Source organism: Pithys albifrons, chromosome 14, assembly GCF_047495875.1.
Source record: "Pithys albifrons albifrons isolate INPA30051 chromosome 14, PitAlb_v1, whole genome shotgun sequence".
NCBI classification, from domain to species: domain Eukaryota; kingdom Metazoa; phylum Chordata; class Aves; order Passeriformes; family Thamnophilidae; genus Pithys; species Pithys albifrons.
This window is the reverse complement of record NC_092471.1, coordinates 20,009,577-20,029,003: the sequence shown is the minus strand read 5'-3', so window position 1 is coordinate 20,029,003 and position 19,427 is coordinate 20,009,577. Positions and strand designations below refer to the sequence as shown.

General features: G+C 45.8%; 1 protein-coding gene across 1 annotated transcript in view; it reads right to left on the bottom strand.

The window, feature by feature from the left end:
• Positions 1 to 19,427, bottom strand: part of TRPC5 (transient receptor potential cation channel subfamily C member 5) — a 143,631-nt gene that overhangs the window by 42,119 nt on the left and 82,085 nt on the right. The window contains exons 4-6 of the mRNA XM_071569614.1: positions 9,943 to 10,279; positions 6,747 to 6,886; positions 73 to 395 (exon numbers count right to left, since the gene is read on the bottom strand). Coding sequence (XP_071425715.1) covers positions 73 to 395; positions 6,747 to 6,886; positions 9,943 to 10,279 — 800 coding nt within the window. The remainder of the gene's footprint in view (positions 1 to 72; positions 396 to 6,746; positions 6,887 to 9,942; positions 10,280 to 19,427) is intronic.

The window sequence follows — 19,427 nt, the reverse complement described above, 5'->3', positions numbered from 1 at the left end:
ACCAGGCACAAGCAGGTGACACAGGGGACAGTGGAAGGCAGCCCTGAAAACAGAGAGGACATGATGTCTTACGTGGAGAAGGCATTGTTCTGTTTCTCACATCGGATCCCCTTGCAGTTGTTGGGCTCCTCCGAGGCACTGGTCTCATAATAAAAATAAAGCTGGTTCAGTCCGTTGGCAAAAGCCAGAAGCACCAGGCAGTAGATAAAAAGGAACTTCAGGATGTCCAGCAGCATTCGTCCCAAGGAGATCTGCAGGGGGCCCAGGTGGGAATTGGCTGTAAACAGGGAGATGAGGCGCAAGGAGCTTAAGATGTTGGAGATGGCAAAGAGAGCTTCTGCAATGAGGGTCGGGTGCCACATCTCCCACTCCTCCCTCGGGCGAGAACCGTTGTACTGAAAGCAAGAACCAGAGAGAAAAGCGAATTATTATGTTGGAATTACTCAGAGGGAACTCGGAAAGTCACACCTGCTAATAACTAACCCTTCAAAGGTGATGCCGAAGGGGTTTTGGATTTTTTGGTTTTTACATTTCATAGATTTTAGGAATACTGTAGCTGTAGCAAAGGCAAATTTAGTGTGTTAATATTTCTAGCAGCTTAACTTCAATGTAACCTCTATCCCACATCGATGCCTTAAATTTTTTAAGCTATTCAGTCTTGTTTTCAAGGTAGAAGGCTGAAGATTATCAGAAGGCACAGGAGACATAAACAGGGACAGAATGACATTAACATTAGAAGAGCTCCAGGAGTCCTATGTGTGCTGAGGAAGATGAAGATGAGGAACGGGGGGTCCCAAAACCTTCCCCAGCCTCAAATCAGAGGGGTTGGGACTGGGGTGGGACAGGGCTGGACTGAGAGATGTCTAAAATAATGATTGGATGAACAGTATTATAAAACCCATGGAAATCAGAGTCTGGGGCACGCATCGATGCGTTCCTGGGTGAGCCTGGGTGCTCATCAAAGCCACTGCTCTCTTATCTCCTACTAAAATTGGCTTGGAGTCTTTTTTTTCACAGACTTTCACAGGCAGCAAAGGTGAATCCTAACCAGTCCTGGTGGTACAAGGAGTACTTTTAAACTCTTACATCTCAGCTACTGTCAGACCAACATTCAGGATTCAGGATTGAAGCTGACTTTGATCAGGGCAGAGACTTTGGTTTAGTGATTTCTGCTTATGAACTGTTGTTATGGGTTTAGCCAAGTGTAGGCCTTAATTTAGGCTTTAGATTCCAGAGTAGGGCTGAGACTCTCAGCTGACTTGGACTGGGCTGGGCTGGGCCAGCTGACACCACTGGCCAAGGGTATTCCAGATCATATTCCAACATCATCTCAAAATATAAAAGCTGGTGTGGGAGTGGCTCAGTCAGTCCCTCTGTGGCTTCTCAGCTGGGTAGGACTCACTGTGCTGTCCCAGGAGGGATGGGAGACCCAGGCCCAGCACCCCTCACCACCATGTTATCTTAGCAAAGTAAAGTGTTTGTTCTTAGTCTTTCTCTCTGCTTAGGTCTGTCTCTGGTGAACTGAGTTCTCCACAGTGATTTGTAGTTGGAATGGTGGGATTTGTGTTCGATGGGGAGTTATTTCTGGTTATTTCTAACTTGTCTAAGTGTGTAGTTTTCTTTTCATTTTCTCTTTTCTGTATACATATATATAATTAGTTTAAGTATAAACCTAGTTTGAGTGTCCAGGTTGTTTTTCCTTTCTCCCTTTTCTCAGCAGGAGGGGAGGGAGGCTTTGACTCTGTACTGGACAGTGGCATTTTACCAGCTCAACCCAACACAAATGCCCACTGGATTGTGAGCCCTGATAGAGTGATATATGAAAGCAGTTTTTCTTTAGAGGTTTCAGATATGTTGGCTGTTCTTAACCTAAACTTAGAAATTTGAGATTTGTTAAAATTATTCAAATTTTGAGGTCACTGTATGTGGGCTTATTAGGTCTATGAGTTCATCATCTCCTTCTCTTTCAACATTTAAAGGGGTTCAGATTTTAGCAGGTTCCAGGTGGAAATTTCCCATTACTTTTCTTTTTCCTCCTGGATATGACTGCACATCCAAAACACTGCACATTCCAGGAACAATGTGAGGGAGGGAGAAGGGAGGGAAGCAGGAAAGCAACAAGCTATTGGATGCTTTCCTTCCCTAGTAATCTCAAAAAAAAAAAAAACAACAAAAAAAACACCAGGTGGCAACAGCCCAGAACCAAAATGCTTTCTTCGTATTAATTTTCTTATTAGTTAATTTGTCATGGCAATTTTAGGAGAGTGCTAAAGCAGAGGTCTTAATTACAGCTGAAACACTGACTGCATCAATTATAGCATTAACTGGGTTTGTAAAGTACCTGCAAAAGCAGGAGCATTTTCTGAGCAAAGTGCAGCCAGATGTGAGTGGGTAACACAAAAGAGCTGGTTCTGTAAATGTAACTGCTCTGGTTTAACTACACTAGCACTGGAAAATGGAGTAAAAGACATTCAGTTCAAGGAATAATGGTGCTTTTAACATTTTCCTGCTCATTTAACATGTATAAAAAGGCAAAAATGCACTTAGAATAACACAGCTAATAGTGTCGCCGGTGTGTTTAGGACTCCTAAAATAATTTTTGTACCTTTTCAAAGGAAATGGTGTCACACTGACAGTCAAGATTGCAGGGAATTTCTATTTAAATCTGAAGGTCCAATGTACACTCCCACTTTTTTCAAGGATGCAGCCAAAAGCAAGTTGATATTTCCAACTACTCCTCTGTATGAAGGAGATGAGACATGATACAAAGGCATTTCAGCATGACCTCAGGTTGCTTCTGACATTTCCAAACTGTTCTTTATTACATGAACGTCATGGCCTGAGCCTGCCAGCTTGAGTTGAAGATGGGTCTTAAGATGTTTACAAACAGGCAGACGTGGTAATTTTTTGAGGATATCCAAGAGTGGGAGTGGATGGTTGGGATTAGGAAGCCTACAGAGCAGATTTGCAAAGTTATTCCCAGTTCTCTTCTGCAAACTGGTTGGACAGAGCAACCCAGGGCCTCTCTGCTGGGGTTCAGCACATAAAGGGATGGGAAAGCTCTTCTGGGCCTCAAACCTATTTTTAAAGTAATTTCTTAGGATCATATTTTGGCCATTTATAAACTGATGGTATATCCTTCCTTGGAAAATAGTTTCTGCAGAGCATCCTGGCCTCATAGGTCACAGGGAAACAGCAGTGTCCCAGTTTAGCAGGTGGGACCAGTTTATCCCTGTGTGGGTGTGACCAAAGCTGGGCATTCTAAACCCTCTGGGCCATTGCCCAGCAACTGTTCCCAATGGCCCATTGGCAGCAGCTGCCCAGGGCACAGCTGAGCCCTCAGGCTGGGAGCTGGCTGGGAAAGAAGCCTGGCAGAGGAGCTGGGAGAACTGCCCTGCAGGGACTCCTTGGCACCTCCACACCCACCTGAGGGCTCAGCTCTGCCCATGGGCCAGCAACCATTCCAAAATCCCCCCTGACTGCCAGAGTCAGATCCCCCAGTGTGGAACTCCCTGCCCTGGGGGAGGCACTGGGGGCTCCCACCCAAACCTGAGGGGAGACAATCTTGGGGTTTGGGACTTCTGGGACTACTCATGGGATCCAGAGGAGGAGCAGACCCTGGCCAGGAGGAGCCCCCCACTCTCGCCCAGACTGTGCCATCATCTGCACCAACAGGTTTGTCCCTTTCTTTTCCTTTGGACTCGAAGGAACCACGTGGGGCTCAGGGGGCTCAGCACAGGGGCCACCAAACCCCCCTGTGTTTGTGCCCCAGGGGGTGGGTTACACTGCTGGGCTTGGGGGTTAAACCCAATTTCTCTTTGTGCCATTGCATTTATTGTAATATTTTTATTAAATTGTAACTCTGACTTATTATCTCTCTTCTGTTGGGTTCATTTCTCCTGCTGGTTTACTTTAAACCAGCACAAGCACTTTGCAGGGTTATCTAATGGAGGTGGATATCTGTGAAGGCTGGAGTTGCTTAGTTAGTGTCTATTCAGAAGATGAAACACAACAGAGACACAGACAGAATAGTACAAATAAATTATGTCAGGCTGTGACATTTACCCTTCCTCATTACATGATGTGTCAATGCAGCAAATGAAGACTTATTAAGAAAGCATTTCTCCCCTATAATTAGCCTGAAGATTTAATTGATATTGGACAATATTAGAGCCAGGTCTTGGAACCATACAAATCAAGTGAAAAAAAAGCCTTCACTTAAAACCAAGGATGATGTCAGTATGCAATTTATTTTTTCTGATATTTGGCAGAAAGTTAAATGTCCATGTAATCCTTTGAAATTCTAAGAAGTGTTAGAATATGGTATATTGGCTTATATCCCAGCCTGTTCCAGCTCAGGGCTTTTCTATAAATAAGAAATCATGTTGCAAAATGATTTGAAGCCATTATCAAAGTTATAAATCCTTAAATTTCAGAGCACGCTGCAACCCTGAAGTGCCACAGGTCAGAAGGGAACTTCTGCTTCAGAACTGCTCCGATAGGAGATTTTATGCACCTTCTCAGGATTGCCTGAGATTGGTCCTTATCAGGCTCTGATCTTAGATCAAGTCAGGTTTAATCCAAGAGGGTCTGATTTCTACTCAAACAGATTTATTCCTGCAAACTTTCTTTAGTGTGCTGGCATCTTACTACTTCTTCCAATGCTTTGTAGCTGTGGTTTGGCTGTCAGTTTAAACCTTAGCATGTGGCTGTATAAATCTGTGGATGCACAGCTCCTCCAGTAATTTGTGTGTGAGAAAGAACAAGATTGTTAACATTTTAAGATTTTTTCCTGAATCTTACAATTTCCAGCATTTTTTTGTATTGCAGTTTAAGGACCAGCCTTTCAAGTCTGCAATTTCCTCACTGGTTCTGAATGTCGGGAGAATAAAAGACATAATCTCTTCCTGCTTTGATGCTGCCACAGAGGTGCCTCTTCAGGGAGCACCAGCAGTTTAAAGCTTTTCCCTTTGAAAATATGACTCACCAAGACACAACCTTCAGGATTTTACAGAGGTCTCATGGCAGGGCTGTTTGCATTCTGGAGTCAAAGGGTTTTATGAAATGTTCTCCTCTTTCCCTCTCTGCCTGCACACATCTGGGCAGGACCAAACAAGGCGCTTTGGGGAAGTGCTTGTCCTTAGGAGCTGAGTTACAAGAAGCAGTGCCCTTCTGCCAGGGTGTCCCAGTTCAACAGGTGGGACCAGTTTATCCCTGTGTGGGTATGACCAAAGCTGGGCATTCTAAACCCTCTGGACCATTGCCCAGCAACTGTTCCCAATGGCCCACTGGCAGCAGCTGCCCAGGGCACAGCTGAGCCCTCAGGCTGGGAGCTGGCTGGGAAAGAAGCCTGGCAGAGGAGCTGGGAGAACTGCCCTGCAGGGACTCCTTGGCACCTCCACACCCACCTGAGGGCTCAGCTCTGCCCATGGGCCAGCAACCATTCCAAAATCCCCCCTGACTGCCAGAGTCAGATCCCCCAGTGTGGAACTCCCTGCCTTGGGGGAGGCACTGGGGGCTCCCACCCAAACCTGAGGGGAGACAATCTTGGGCTTTGGGGACTTCTGGAACCACTCACTGGATCCAGAGGAGGAGCAGACCCTGGCCAGGAGGAGCCTACCACTCTCCACCAGACTGTGCCATCATCTGCACCAACAGGTTTGTCCCTTCCTTTTCCTTTGGACTCGGAGGAACCACGTGGGGCTCAGCACAGGGGCCACCAAACCCCCCTGTGTTTGTGCCCCAGGGGGCTGGGTTACACTGCTGGGGTTGGGGGTTAAACCAAATTTGTGCCATTGCATTCATTGTAATATTTTTATTAAACTGTAACTCTGATTCATAATCTCATTTGTGTTGGGTTTGTTTCTCCTGCTGGTTTCCCTTTAAACCAGCACACTGAGCAAAACCAACACAGCAGCACAGCAGAACTGGAAAGGGCATGAGTGGCCAAGGAGCAGGTTCCAGTTCCTTGACTTACACCTGAATAATTGCACTGACTGCAGTGAAGCTACTGCTGATTCACACACACAAAAAAAGAATCAGGCCAAGCACAAAGCTCAGCTGAAGCCAAAGAGAGCTGTTGCATAAGGAATTTTACAGGATGCCATTTGTGTCTTGTCTCTGCAAAAGGGAGACAGAAGGAAAGTGCTTCAGGCCATCCTCTGGCTTCAAATCATGTGCATATGCTAAGCTGGAGCATCAGAAATTTATATATGTGGAAGGTGCTTTTGAGGATGAGCTCTAATGTGCACTTCTGGCACAAATGGAATATGACAGAGAAGAATCCATGGGATGTTAAAGCCCCAGCTTGCTCCTTTGTCATTTCCCTGCCTATAGTTTATATACTGAAGAGTAAGGTGACTCCTTTTATCAGACAGAAACCTCCTACTAACACTCTTGTTTTTCTCAGTAGACCTTTCACAAACTTCTGATTAGTAATCTCCAGATCTGGAGGACTACAGATTATAAATCTTGCCTGGAGATATTTTCAGATAACCCTATTATTCTTTTTCAATTTTATTTAAAAATCCTGTTTTCACCACGTTGAAAGAGGTGCAGGGTCAGTATTTAAAACCAGCCACCTTTGGCAACTGCACAGCTACAAAAGGTGCATTTTCAAAACTGAAATGCTTTTTTTTTTGAAATGCTGTTTTCTTTGCTTTATAATTTTGATTTGTACAGTTTTTACCCTACATACTACAGCTCTCACAAGCACATTATGAATCCTCTCTCCCAAGTTACTGTACCTTGACATAGGCAACAATTTTAAGGGAGATGGTTGCAAGATAGAGGGAGTTCATTGCAAAATCCATCAGATTCCACCAGTCATGTACGTACTCATTGAATCCACCATCCCACATCTCCTTGATTTCTCCCCAGATAAAACCTGTAGAGAGAAAGGCAGAGAGTTAATTGTCATGACCAGGCATTATTTCCCATTAAAGCACTCTGTATATCTGATGTACTGCCAGACAACTGGGAATTAACAGCTTGGAAAAAATGTCTCATCCCTCCTGCCTTCTGCAAAGTATAAAGCTGCTGATCATGAGACATTTTACAAGTCTGTGGGGAATGTGGCCTAGAGAGAGATGAAAAAGACCTTGGTTTGCTATCCAGGCTCCAGACACACACACAGAGACTGCTTGAAACAGATGTCAGTTATAACCAGCATTAGTGGATTGGCTCAGCTGAAATTTGTTCTACATGAATAAACTACTTCAGCAACTGTATTGGGGTGTTGTTTCTAATAGATTGTCTGCTCTCACAGACACTCCTAAGCAATTCATTGCTCTCTTAGACAGCACTGCTTTCTCCTGACTTTCTCTAGCAACACCAGTATAGTTCCTCCCTGACCTGGAAATAGCACACCAAAGGAGGAAGATGTGAATTCATCCCCTCTGCTCAGTCACTGTATTTATGCATCCTGCTAAACAAAGAGCCCATAGGAATTATTTGTGAGAAAAGGTAAGGCTCAGCATGGAAAAGGGCACTGCAGCCTGGCACTGCATCCCTGGGCAGCAACTCACCCCACGTCAGATGATGCTTTGGGCTTTGTCAGGGCAGTGTTTGTCCCCAAGGATACAGCCAGAGCCCCTCATCTCAACTCAGAAATGCCTTCTGGTAATCATTTTGGGCACTTGCTGGTGCTCACCACACCTCCCTGCAGCTGGAGGGCTGAGGGGCAGCTTCTGAAGTTCATTACCAGGCTGCTCAACTCACCTGGCACACAGTTCTGATTTTAAGTAACTTGTATGTCCTTTATCAGCATTTTTGAAAGCTTAAGTCCCAGGAAAAAGCAAATGGCAACTCAGCTCCTTCATCCTCTACCTGCTTCTGAGAATGTCTTTAGAGCCCCAGGCATTTTGAATTATCCAGTTTGCAATATTATCCTGGAATGAAGACCTGAAAAATGTGTGAAAAGACAAAAAAACCTCCCAAAAAACCCTCCAAAAACCAAAAATACACCTCCAGGTGCATTACTAATTTACTTTCCCAAACTGCTGCCCCTGCCTAACCACAGGATAGTGCAGCAGTCTCTGATATGCTCCTTGCAACTCGACCTTAAGGAGCTGAAAATTCAATCTGAAGAGCAGGTGAAGTTGAAATGAGCTGCTGCACACCCCCAGATATCAATCTGAGCTGCTCAGGTGCCAGCCAGCAGGTCAATGGGCAGACAAACATAATGCCAGGGCCAGTAAGGTAATCTTATTACAGCTGACTCCACATCTTTGTATGAACACAAAACCGTAAAGCAAAATAAATCAATGGAGAGGAGCCTGTTGAAGAAGTCATACATTGTATTTATAGTGAGTTATCATTGCTGGTTACTATAGTTACAGCAATGCTGGGTGTGCCTGCTCTCTTTATAGTGGAAAATACTTTGTAAATAATAACCTTTAATCTGGTGAAACTGTTCGGATTTCTCCATTTCATAAACAATCCTACAATATCTCTATTTATCCGAAACAAAGGAGCTCAAGAAAAGCAGGCAGCTGTAAGAGGTGCTTTGGAAAGGGTCTTTTAATGGATTATCCTTCTCCCATTTGCAAATCAATTTTGCTGAAATGCCTATCATTTCCCTCAATTTTAACCACAAATTTCAAATGAAGAGATCACCTAAGCTCAGGAAAGTCATTTCACCTCCTCAGCTTACTCTGTTCTATGAACAGCTGCATTTCAATGCCATAAATGAGTTTCATCAGTTAATGAGGCTGTTGGTGGAGCTGTGCAAGGGGCACAGTGCCCTGAGTCACAATCCAAAGTGATTGGTGAACATGTTTGTAACTATTAATTTCCTTCCTCATCTTCCATCAGGTCTGGCACAGGGAACAGCTGGGGCTGTTCAGCACAGAACCAGGAGAAACACAGAAATGAGTAGCTCTGTCCTGGCACCACCAGGAGAGGGGAGGCAGGGGAGCAGGGCTGGAAAAGCAAAGGTGGAGGAGAGCTATAAAGGTGTGGAAACCATTGCCCAGGGCTCGTCCATAATGTCACTGAAGGTCAGTGGAGAATTGAGGCTCTGGCTGTTCCCAGGAGCCACGGGAAGTCCTGGAGCTGATGTCCAGCACTGAGCAGGTCCCAGCTCACAGTGATGCCACATGCTCATGGCACAGCAGGCAGGATGGGCACTGAATCAGAGGAGACACTGTGCTCCTCATGGAGCCCACAGGTTTCCACTTGTTGTGTTAGAGCTCAGTTTGGAAGGATAAATACTCTCATCAAAAATATATCCAGCTATGCCTGCCTGCTCTTCTCCCATCTCAGCTCAGCTGTCACCTGCACATCCTGCCCTCAGGGCACAGACACCTCCTTCCCTGCCCACCTGTGGGTGCCCAAGCCAGACTGGAGTAAGAGCCTTCCATTTAACCTGCTGATAATTAGGGCTCCCTCCTTCTCCTGTTCACATCAGAGTGTTTGATGTTGATTTGGTCAGTGATTATCAGCACAGAGTGAGATTTATCTTCCCTTTTTTGCTTTCCTTTAGATATTTAGGAGTCTGGAAGCCCAGGAATAACCGAGGCTGGTACCTGCACGCTGCCTACAGGAACAGGTCAGGGAGCAGGTGGAAGCAGAGCCAAGCTCTGGGCACTGCCTGCTGCCAGCACAGAACCAGCAGGAGCAGTGCCACTCTGACCCAGAAGCCAATTGCTAACCTGCTCCTTGCACAGTGCATGGGGGAAGCAGGGAGAGAGCTGCATCTGCCATGGTTTATTCAGGGTCATGTCTAAAGGAAAGTCAGATGGCAGCAGAACAGCAGAAGAGCCCTGGGCCAACAGGATCTGCTGTTCCAGAAGGAGCCCAGCTGTTCTGTGCAGTGTGTGGAACTGGCTGCCAAACCTCCTCACATGCTGATGGTGCTGAGAGCAGGAATGAGCCCCTGCACAGTTGCCATGGGTGTGAGTCAGGCAGCTGTGGCTCAGCTTTTGGATGGTTTGCATTTACCTAGAACCCAGGGCAGGATCATCCACTCCACGATGGTGGGAGGAGGCCCCTGCATGTGCAGGTCAGTCCTGACGATGTGCTGCGACGCCAGCAGGAGCATGAAGAGGAAGGTCAGGTAAGAGCCAGTGTGGCAGATAAACTTTATAAATGGCTTTTTAATGAACAGTCCCAGCCTGCTCTTCGGTGCAATCAGATATGCCACAGACAGCACAGGAAATAGCAGTCCAATGGTGACACAGGTCAAGAGTTTTACTGCCCAGTGTTTCCGCCTCCATCCTGGAAAACCATCGTACCAGAGTGTTGCCAGCAGCTGCTGGCAGTTCGGCTGAGCCACAAACTGAGGAGGAAAAAACAGAGAAATACCATTATTGAGCAGTGCTTCATTGTGAGGGTTGGTTTCTTGTAGCCTCGTTATGCTGTGTGCTGAAGGAATCTGCAACGATATGGAACTTCTCCTGGTCCTGGATTATCAGTCCATTAACCCTGGAGAAGTGTGTGCTCTCTGCTCACCCCGACCATGTGGTCTCTGAGAGCCCCCAGAAAGGACACGCAGGGACCACCGGCAAAGGCAGGAACAAAGAGGAAGTTTAATCAGGAGTACAGGTTTATATGGACTTTGGAGGGACACAAACTCACCAATAAGTGACAAGGGGGGGAGTCTGAATTTGTGCCAATAGGAGTAGGGGGATTTACGTTCAATGGGAGAGGGTTTCAGGTAACATGAGGTCACTGTCCTTCTCCCAGTCCCCTGGCCTGGCAGGGGGTTATGGGAAGAAAAAGGAATGACAATGCAGTTTTTACATTCAGTACACTCAAACCAAGGCAGTTAATGCCCCCCTGCCATCCGATCCCGTCAGGTCTCGGAAGCTCAGCAGGGTCAGCCCCGGATTAGTACTTGGATGGGAGACCTCCTGGGAAATGCCGGGTGCTGTAGGTTCTAGTCCTGAGGACTTCCCTGGCACTGTCCAAGCTCGCTCGGCCGCGGCAGACGAACCTCAGGACTGAAACGGTGGGGCCAGTTCTGTGCACGCTGAGCCTCACCTGAAATCCACTGCCCAGGCTGGAAGGGCACCCACGTGGGGACAGCCCTGCCCAAATCTTCGCGAAGCCGAGCGACACACACACACATACACACTCCAACCACATTAAAAACATCAGTTGTTAAAGGATTCTCAGTGGCTGGTGTGTTTTCTTCATCAGCCCATTATCTGGCATGCCATTCTCCAAGCCACGTATTGAGAATGCATTGCTACACTTCATGTGCACTCCCCCTCACACATGTGGCAGAGCACACACAGACCCTCCTAATACGTTCAGGGCCAGCCATGGGGTGGACTTGATCTCAAAGGTCTCTTCCAACCCAGCTGATTCTATGATTCTATGGGGTGGAAAAGCATATTTTGGAGACAGAGTGATGCCGTGAGAGACCCCCAACAAAGCAGGACTCTGAGCCACGTTAGTATAGGGTAAGATGAAAAGTAAAGTCCTTTAATATCAGTCCAAAGGCCCACAGGAACACATGATGACATGCCTGTGCTCTCCCAAACACTGGTTGATATGGTTTCTATCATATGGTTCACCCAATCATTACTTTACACATCTCTTGGTCCAGCCCTGGTCCCACCCCTGTTCCAACCCCTTAAGATTTGGGTCTGAGGTCAGTGAGACCCTCTGTCTTCATCATTCTCCTCTCCCTCTGGTTTCTGGAGTTCTTCCAATGTTCTGAGTCCCAAGGTTGTTTGCTTATGTTTATGTCTCATTCTGCAGGTCTTCTGGTATCCTTCAGCTCTTTAACTTGAAGAGAGTCTAAACAACTAAAAGAATTTGAGCTCCCCATTCTGGGGCAGGGGCAGTGATAGAAAGACATTAAACTTAAACTGCTAGAAATATTAACCTACAAAAAAAATCTACTTTGCTACAGCTACTGTGTTCCTAAAATCTACAAAATGTGGAAAAAATCAAAAATCCTTCCTGCATCAGAGGAAAGGAGGCCGATTTTGCTCTTATTTTCTATACAGGATTTAAGACTTTTTGTCACAGAAAAAAAGCTTTTTTTTTCCTATTTGAAGCATCCTTATGTATATCAGCCACTCACCACACACCAAGCCTTGTGCAAAAGTGCCACAAGGAAAATTACTATGAGCTGTTTCTCTTCCCATGTGTTGGAACACGTTTCCTTTCTGAACGCTGCAGGTTTCGACTGCCTCGAACAAATCACTGTCAGCATCTTTAAGAAGTGACTAAAAGATGAGACAGAAAAAGGTGCAGACCTCTGAGGGGGTGTGTGTGTGTGTGAGAGGGAATGTCTCCAGCACTGTGTGGGGTGCTGCACGTGGCTCTGTGCAGGGTGGGCAGTGCTGGGCACGGGACAGCCCAGCAGAGCAGGGGGCACAGCAGGGTGGCACCTGCTGGGACCAGCACAGCTTGTTTGTAATCCTGCCTTGCTGTCCATGGAGAGAGCTGTTGTAACATGGAGGAGATCAAGCAGAGGCCGAAAGAAGTCTTTGATCACAGCAACAAAAGTGACACTTGACAGTTTACTTTGGCTCTGTAAAAAAGAGCTTTGGGATGGTGATTTACAGCATCTCAGTGAGCCCACACCAGAGTACTCAGACTGCAATCACTTCAGGCTGTTCTAACAGTCAAACTCAAGCCACAATATTTCTACCCTAAGCCAGAAGACTTTATATTCCTGATCATGCCTGGACAACCAGGTTTGCAAAGCTTTTCAGACCCAGAGCTAACTAGAGATGCTGCAAGACCAAGAGAACTGTGTTTTTCTTTATGTATTTGATTTTTAATCCCTCTTAGTGAAGTTATGCTGGACCCTGAGATCAGCTCAGTTGGTTCAAACTTGGCTGTAATAATGCCAAGGTCATGGGTTCAATCCCCTGGGTGGGCCATTGACTTAAGAGTTGGACTCGATGATCCTTGTGGGTCCCTTCCAACTCAGAACAGTCTGATTCTTGATTGTGGGATTGACTAAACTCAGATTTCTCACTGGGCACTGCAAATTCCAAAGAAAATCTCAGCCATTGCTCTGGGGGTGCTTGTTCTACTCACTGTGCTATAATTAAACCAGAAAAATTTTCTTAGCATAGATAAAGAGTTATGGATAAACATACTCCTGTGGCGATCTAACTGCATGTATGATTGGACACATCCCTATCAGAAAGAATCACACTTCCCATGGGCACCACAACAGTTGTAGCAGCAGAGATGAAGGAGAAGAGACCACTTATGAAGGACATTCAAAGCAAGGATTAACATGAAGATAACAGGAGATCAACTCAGTTGGTCAGAGCAAGGTGCTGATAACACAAAAGAGGTGGGTTTGGTCACCATACTCAAGAGTTGAACTCAGTGCTCCTTATGTGGCCCTTCCAACTCAGGATATTCTGTGATTCCCTGTGAACTTGGCTCATTTCAGAGGGGTCTCTGGAGGGAGGTAGTGCCACTATCAATTTTCAGTGCCCTCAGGGAATGTTTTGTCAGGCAAAACACCCTTTCACCATGTGCTGGTTTAAAGGTAAAGCAGCAGGAGAAATGTACCCACCACAAGAGAGATTATCAATCAGAGTAACAATTTAATAACAATATTACAATCAATGCAATGGCACAAAGAGAAATTGGGTTTAACCCCCAAACCCAGCAGTGTAACCCACCCCCTGGGGCACAAACACAGGGGGGTTTGGTGGCCCCTGTGCTGAGCCCCACGTGGGTCCCCCAAGTCCAAAGGAAAAGGAAGGGACAAACCTGTTGGTGCAGATGATGGCACAGTCTGGTGGAGAGTGGGGGGCTCCTCCTGGCCAGGGTCTGCTCCTCCTCTGGATCCCAGGAGTGGTTCCAGAAGTCCCCAAAGCCCAAGATTGTCTCCCCTCAGGTTTGGGTGGGAGCCCCCAGTGCCTCCCCCAGGGCAGGGAGTTCCACACTGGGGGATCTGACTCTGGCAGTCAGGGGGGATTTTGGAATGGTTGGTGGCCCCTGAGCAGAGCTGAGCCCTCAGGTGGGTGTGGAGGTGCCAAGGAGTCCCTGCAGGGCAGTTCTCCCAGCTCCTCTGCCAGGCTTCTTTCCCAGCCAGCTCCCAGCCTGAGGGCTCAGCTGTGCCCTGGGCAGCTGCTGCCAATGGGCCCTTGGGAACAGTTGCTGGGCAATGGCCCAGAGGGTTTAGAATGCACAGCTTTGGTCACACCCACACAGGGACAAACTGGTCCCACCTGCTAAACTGGGACACACCACTACAATTTAAACCAGTTCTGTGGAGGATTTTGCTGTGGTAGCAAAGGGCTACTGAATACAAGAGACCTTCTGTTTTGCCACCCCATCCTTATGATTTTTTGCCCCTGGAAGAAGCCTCTATGCTTCTATAATATATGCCTATATCTGATAGGAGCATATATAGCATGAATATATATACATATATACATCTATATATACACATATATACATAAAACATAAATATAAATATATAAAAAGTATTTAAATATATAAATACATAAATAAATATATATGGAGATATATAAACATAAATGCATGTGTGGATGTGTGTGTGTATATATATATATATATATATATATATATATATATATATATATCACAGATATATATTACTATGGCCCTCAGTGACCCATACAGAGTCAGCCACCCCATGTTGCATTTATGAGACAGGTACAAGGCTCTTCTCATCATATCTAATGATACCTATAAAAAATTCCAATAGTTTTTAGTCACCAGGCAAACAGATTCAGTGTGAAAGAGGCATTATTTTAATAAAAGATTTTTCAAATATTTTTAAAATATTCATTCAGCACAAAACCTGCCCAGTACCAGCAAGACTTTCCAGTGCATTTCTCAGAGCATTCTGTACAAGCAGAGCACCCTCACCCCCGTGGTCAAAATGACTAAACCAAGGCCAAGAGAAAGGAAAAATTACTTGCTCAGTGTGATGAAGTCATTGACTTCTGTAAGTATTTTTAGATTTGGTTGATATATTTTATATGTTATAACAGGATGTTTATATCAGAATCAGACCACTTTTAGACTGGGTCGTTCAAACATACAGAATGGCCCAAATTAGCACTGAAAATAAGGTCTCCAAGATGACTATCTGGCATTTGTGAAGCTGCATTTTTATGTATCATTGCAACAATAAACAAGATCCCAAACAGGAGCTGTTATTGGATGTGTTCTGCACAGATTTACAGCTGCTGCTTCTCTGAGATGAGGCACAACTCTTTTTTTTTTTGCCCTTTTTTTTTTTTTCTGAGGGAGAAAATGTTATAAACACATTTTCTCCCTATCACATATGATAGAAAGCTCTAAGGGGAGAATAAAACTGTTTTTCCCCTGAGTCAAAGTCAAAGTCATTTGAGAAATCAAATGACTGTATGTTCCTCTGGTTGCTGTGCAACTTGCAAGCATCTTAAAAGTGCCTCTTCTCTGCCTAATAGCTCATTTCTAAAATCTGCTTTCTCAGTTGTATCTGATGTTAGTTCTTCAAATGGAGAGAAATTCACACATCATGAAAGAGCAGCTTTAAAGAGCAGGTTGGCAAAAGGGAATTGAGATGGAAAAAGCCATTAAATTTTCCAATCAAGCCAGTCCCAACCTCACTGAAAATGGCCCTGGGGAAATTTAAGCACAGCACAGAAAGAGACTCTCCCTAATGCCACAAACCACCAAACGGTGTCTTTATTAAAGGTAAACCCACACACTCACCACTGTAAGACTTTTCCAACTTGTATTGGTTCAACTGACTAACCACAGATTTAAAACTACTAAATATTGGCACTTAAATCTTCAGTAATGCCATTGGTGTCTTTATTAAAGGTAAACCCACACACTCACCACTGTAAGACTTTTCCAACTTGTATTGGTCCAACTGACTAACCACAGATTTAAAACCACTAAATATTGGCACTTAAATCTTCAGTAATGCCATTGGTGTGCTGGCTAAAGAATCAATTGCTTTTTGCTCACTTTCCTTCTGGGTGTTGCTACTTAGACTAAGCCATCAAATTCATTGACTAAAGAACCTCATGTTCAACTCATTAAAGGTCATTTAGGATTCACAGTCCTAAATCAATGCACAAAAGATACAAGAACAAGAAAAAACTTAGTTTCAGCCCTTCAAGGTGTGAAGTAGCCCTGAAACTCTAATAATATTGTCAAACTTTTATCATTTCAAATTTTTTTATAAAGTCAGGGAAATTTCTTGGGTGCAAACAGTAGACCTGAGATCTGGAAAAGCAAGTTGACGCCTTCAACACTATTTATGCCAAGGCCTTTCCCAAGGCAAAGTTTGTTTTCCACATAAGCAGAGGCCCAAATACGTTTTCTCACCTTTTTTGCAAAGCCTTTCATGTGCCACAGATAAAAATAGGGCACCTGTATATCAGAGCCTTTTATCATTTCACATGAATGTGACAGGGTTTGGTATCAGTTAAAGTTTCTGCACAATGAAAAGCAGAGATTGTGATAATTTAAAAAGCTGATTATTGTCCCAGTTTTGTAGATGGTCCAGAATCAGAGGCAGATGTGCTGCACCAGAAGCTCTACTGGTTTAAGAGAATATATGACTATCAAACACTATTTCCCCAATGCTTAACAAGTATCAAGCATTTTTTCCAAGGAATTGTGTGAGCCTCCAACCTCTGTTACAAACAGCAGCACAAGGCAACATCCCACAAACTTGGCTGAATGAAAAGAAATGCCTCCAAAGGGTGGCATTTGTCCTCAGTTCAGCTAACCTTGGAACTAAACATTTGATGCTGTGCTGGTTTGGGCTGCAATAGGAGCTTTTCTCACAGCTGCTGGTGTGGGGCTGTGTTCTGCATTTGTGCTGGACACGGGGTTGATAAAACAGGGATGTTTTTGTTACTTGCATGGAGCCAAAGCCTTTTCTGCTCCTCCTGCTGCCCCACAGTGAGGGAGCTGGGGGTGCCCAAGGAAGGGGGACACAGCTGATCTCAACTTCAACAGGGACATCCCAACTGTGTGGCTTCATGATGAGTGTATCCAGCTGGGGGAGAAGGAGGAACTGGGGGGATGCTTGCAGTGATGGCATTTGTCCTTCCAAACCACTGAGGAGTGTTACAGAGCTCTGAGCACCTGCCTGCCTTGGGAAGGGGTGAATGAATTCCTTGCTCTGCTTTGCTTGCACACTTGGCTTTTGCTTCACCTGTCACCTGTCTTGATCTCAGCCAATCAATTTTCTCACTTTTCTGGTTCTCTCCCTCATCCCACTGTAGGGCAGAGAGCGAGTGGCTGCGTGGGGCTGAGTTGCCAGCTGGGATTAAATCACAATGGATGGTATGGAGCCCATGGCAGTGCTGCCAGAAATCTGCCCAGGGTGGTTCCCACCTGTAGACAAGCCTGCAGATGCATTTCTGGAGCAATCCCAAAAGCAATTCCCTTCTCCACGATCTCTTGAGCAGAAGCTGCCCCTATGTCCTCGTTCAGCAGGTGGGACCAGTTTCTCCCTGTGTGGGGGTGACCAAAGCTGTGCATTCTAAACCCTCTGGGCCATTGCCCAGCAACTGTTCCCAATGGCCCATTGGCAGCAGCTGCCCAGGGCACAGCTGAGCCCTCAGGCTGGGAGCTGGCTGGGAAAGAAGCCTGGCAGAGGAGCTGGGAGAACTGCCCTGCAGGGACTCCTTGGCACCTCCACACCCACCTGAGGGCTCAGCTCTGCTCAGGGGCCACCAACCATTCCAAAATCCCCCCTGACTGCCAGAGTCAGATCCCCCAGTGTGGAACTCCCTGCCCTGGGGGAGGCACTGGGGGCTCCCATCCAAACCTGAGGGGAGACAATCTTGGGGTTTGGGGACCTCTGGGACCACTCATTGGATCCAGAGGAGGAGCAGACCCTGGCCAGGAGAAGCCCACCACTCTGCACCAGACTGTGCCATCATCTGCACCAACAGGTTTGTCCCTTCCTTTGCCTTTGGACTCGGGGGAACCACGTGGGGCTCAGCACAGGGGCCACCAAACCCCCCTGTGTTTGTGCCCCAGGGGGCTGGGTTATACTTGTGGATTTGTGGGTTAAAACCAATTTCTTTTTGTATCATTGCATTGATTGAAATATTTTTTATTAAATTGTAACTCTGAGTTACAATCTCTTTTGTGTCGGGTTCGTTTCTCCTGCCGGTTCCCCTTTAAACCAGCACACCCAAGCTGAAGATACAGTTGACTTAGTGACTGGGAGGCAAGATGTCCCTTCTGGTGACAACACCATCCCTGTGTGACCTGTGAGCAGGATGCTGTCTCCTGGCCTCTGAAAATGGGTAAGTACCTTTGCCTTTCCAAGAAGTGAGATCAGAAACTCCAGTCATAGCTGGGAAGCACTCGGAGGGTAGACACTACTGCAGGACAAAGTCTTTTATGTTCTCTCTTTCCTCCTGTCTTGCCAGGGTCTTTGTGTAACATTTGGCTTGCAGCTGGATTGTGCCATTAGAGAATTTAATTTTCAGTGTTCATGGTGCTCATTGCTACCTAATCCTTCACCAAGGAGAAAATTTTTAAGGGAAAAAAGCAGCTGCTGGATGGAGTGTCTTATTCTTAATGACTAATATTTACTGGCATTTTTAAGTCACCTAAATTCTTATTGGGAATTAAATGCTTCCTGCATGCTGTGCCATTAATATAAATATCAAAAATACAAAAATTATGTTCCACCCCCCTCCCCTTATCTATGGGGAAATCCCTGATCTCTCACAGTCATAAGTAATTTAGGATCAGACACAGATGGGCTGAGATATGAATGCCTCAGGGAGCAACTGAAATAGCTCCCTGATAGACATCACAGGGGCTGAGCACTGCATCTCTCTGCCTTTATTCTGATTATCCTGATGGCTGCCAACAGCCTCTTCTGTTTGGAGTTGGTTGGAGTTCTTGTCTGTGCTCTTGCTGTGGATGGGGAGAGTGAATGCTCTTCATAGATGAATAACCACTAATTTGCAACTGCTGAGCCCTGTGTTAATAAGCAGAACAGAGTTCTTCTATCAGTGAGCTACACCAGCTCCCAAGGAAGTTACCACTGAGAGCCAAATATGAAAAGGGAGCCATGAAATCAACTTTAGTTCCCATCTGACACTCATTTCAGTAGGTCAGATTCACCAACAGCACTGCCCCCCAGAGCATCTCAAACACAGCAGCTGAACACCTGCAGGGTGACTGGGTCTGAGGGGATTATTATGTGCTGTTGCCCTCTACAAGTAAAGCTATTTTGGCTTTGGAAAGGCAGATTTTCATATGAACTGAGTGAGATCTTTGCAGTCTGTGTGACAGTCAGGCAACTGCAGTGTCTGATGCAGTAGCATCAGTCTGTATTTTAGCTAGAGCTGCAATGAATGTGGATTTCCTGAGAAGCCAAGTGTCCCATGAAAAGGATAAATGCCACTGCCATTCTCCACTCAACTGGAGGTCCTGTCCCATCCCACAGAGGTGCTGCCCTGCATCTCCTCTCTGGCAGATTGGAGGGAGAT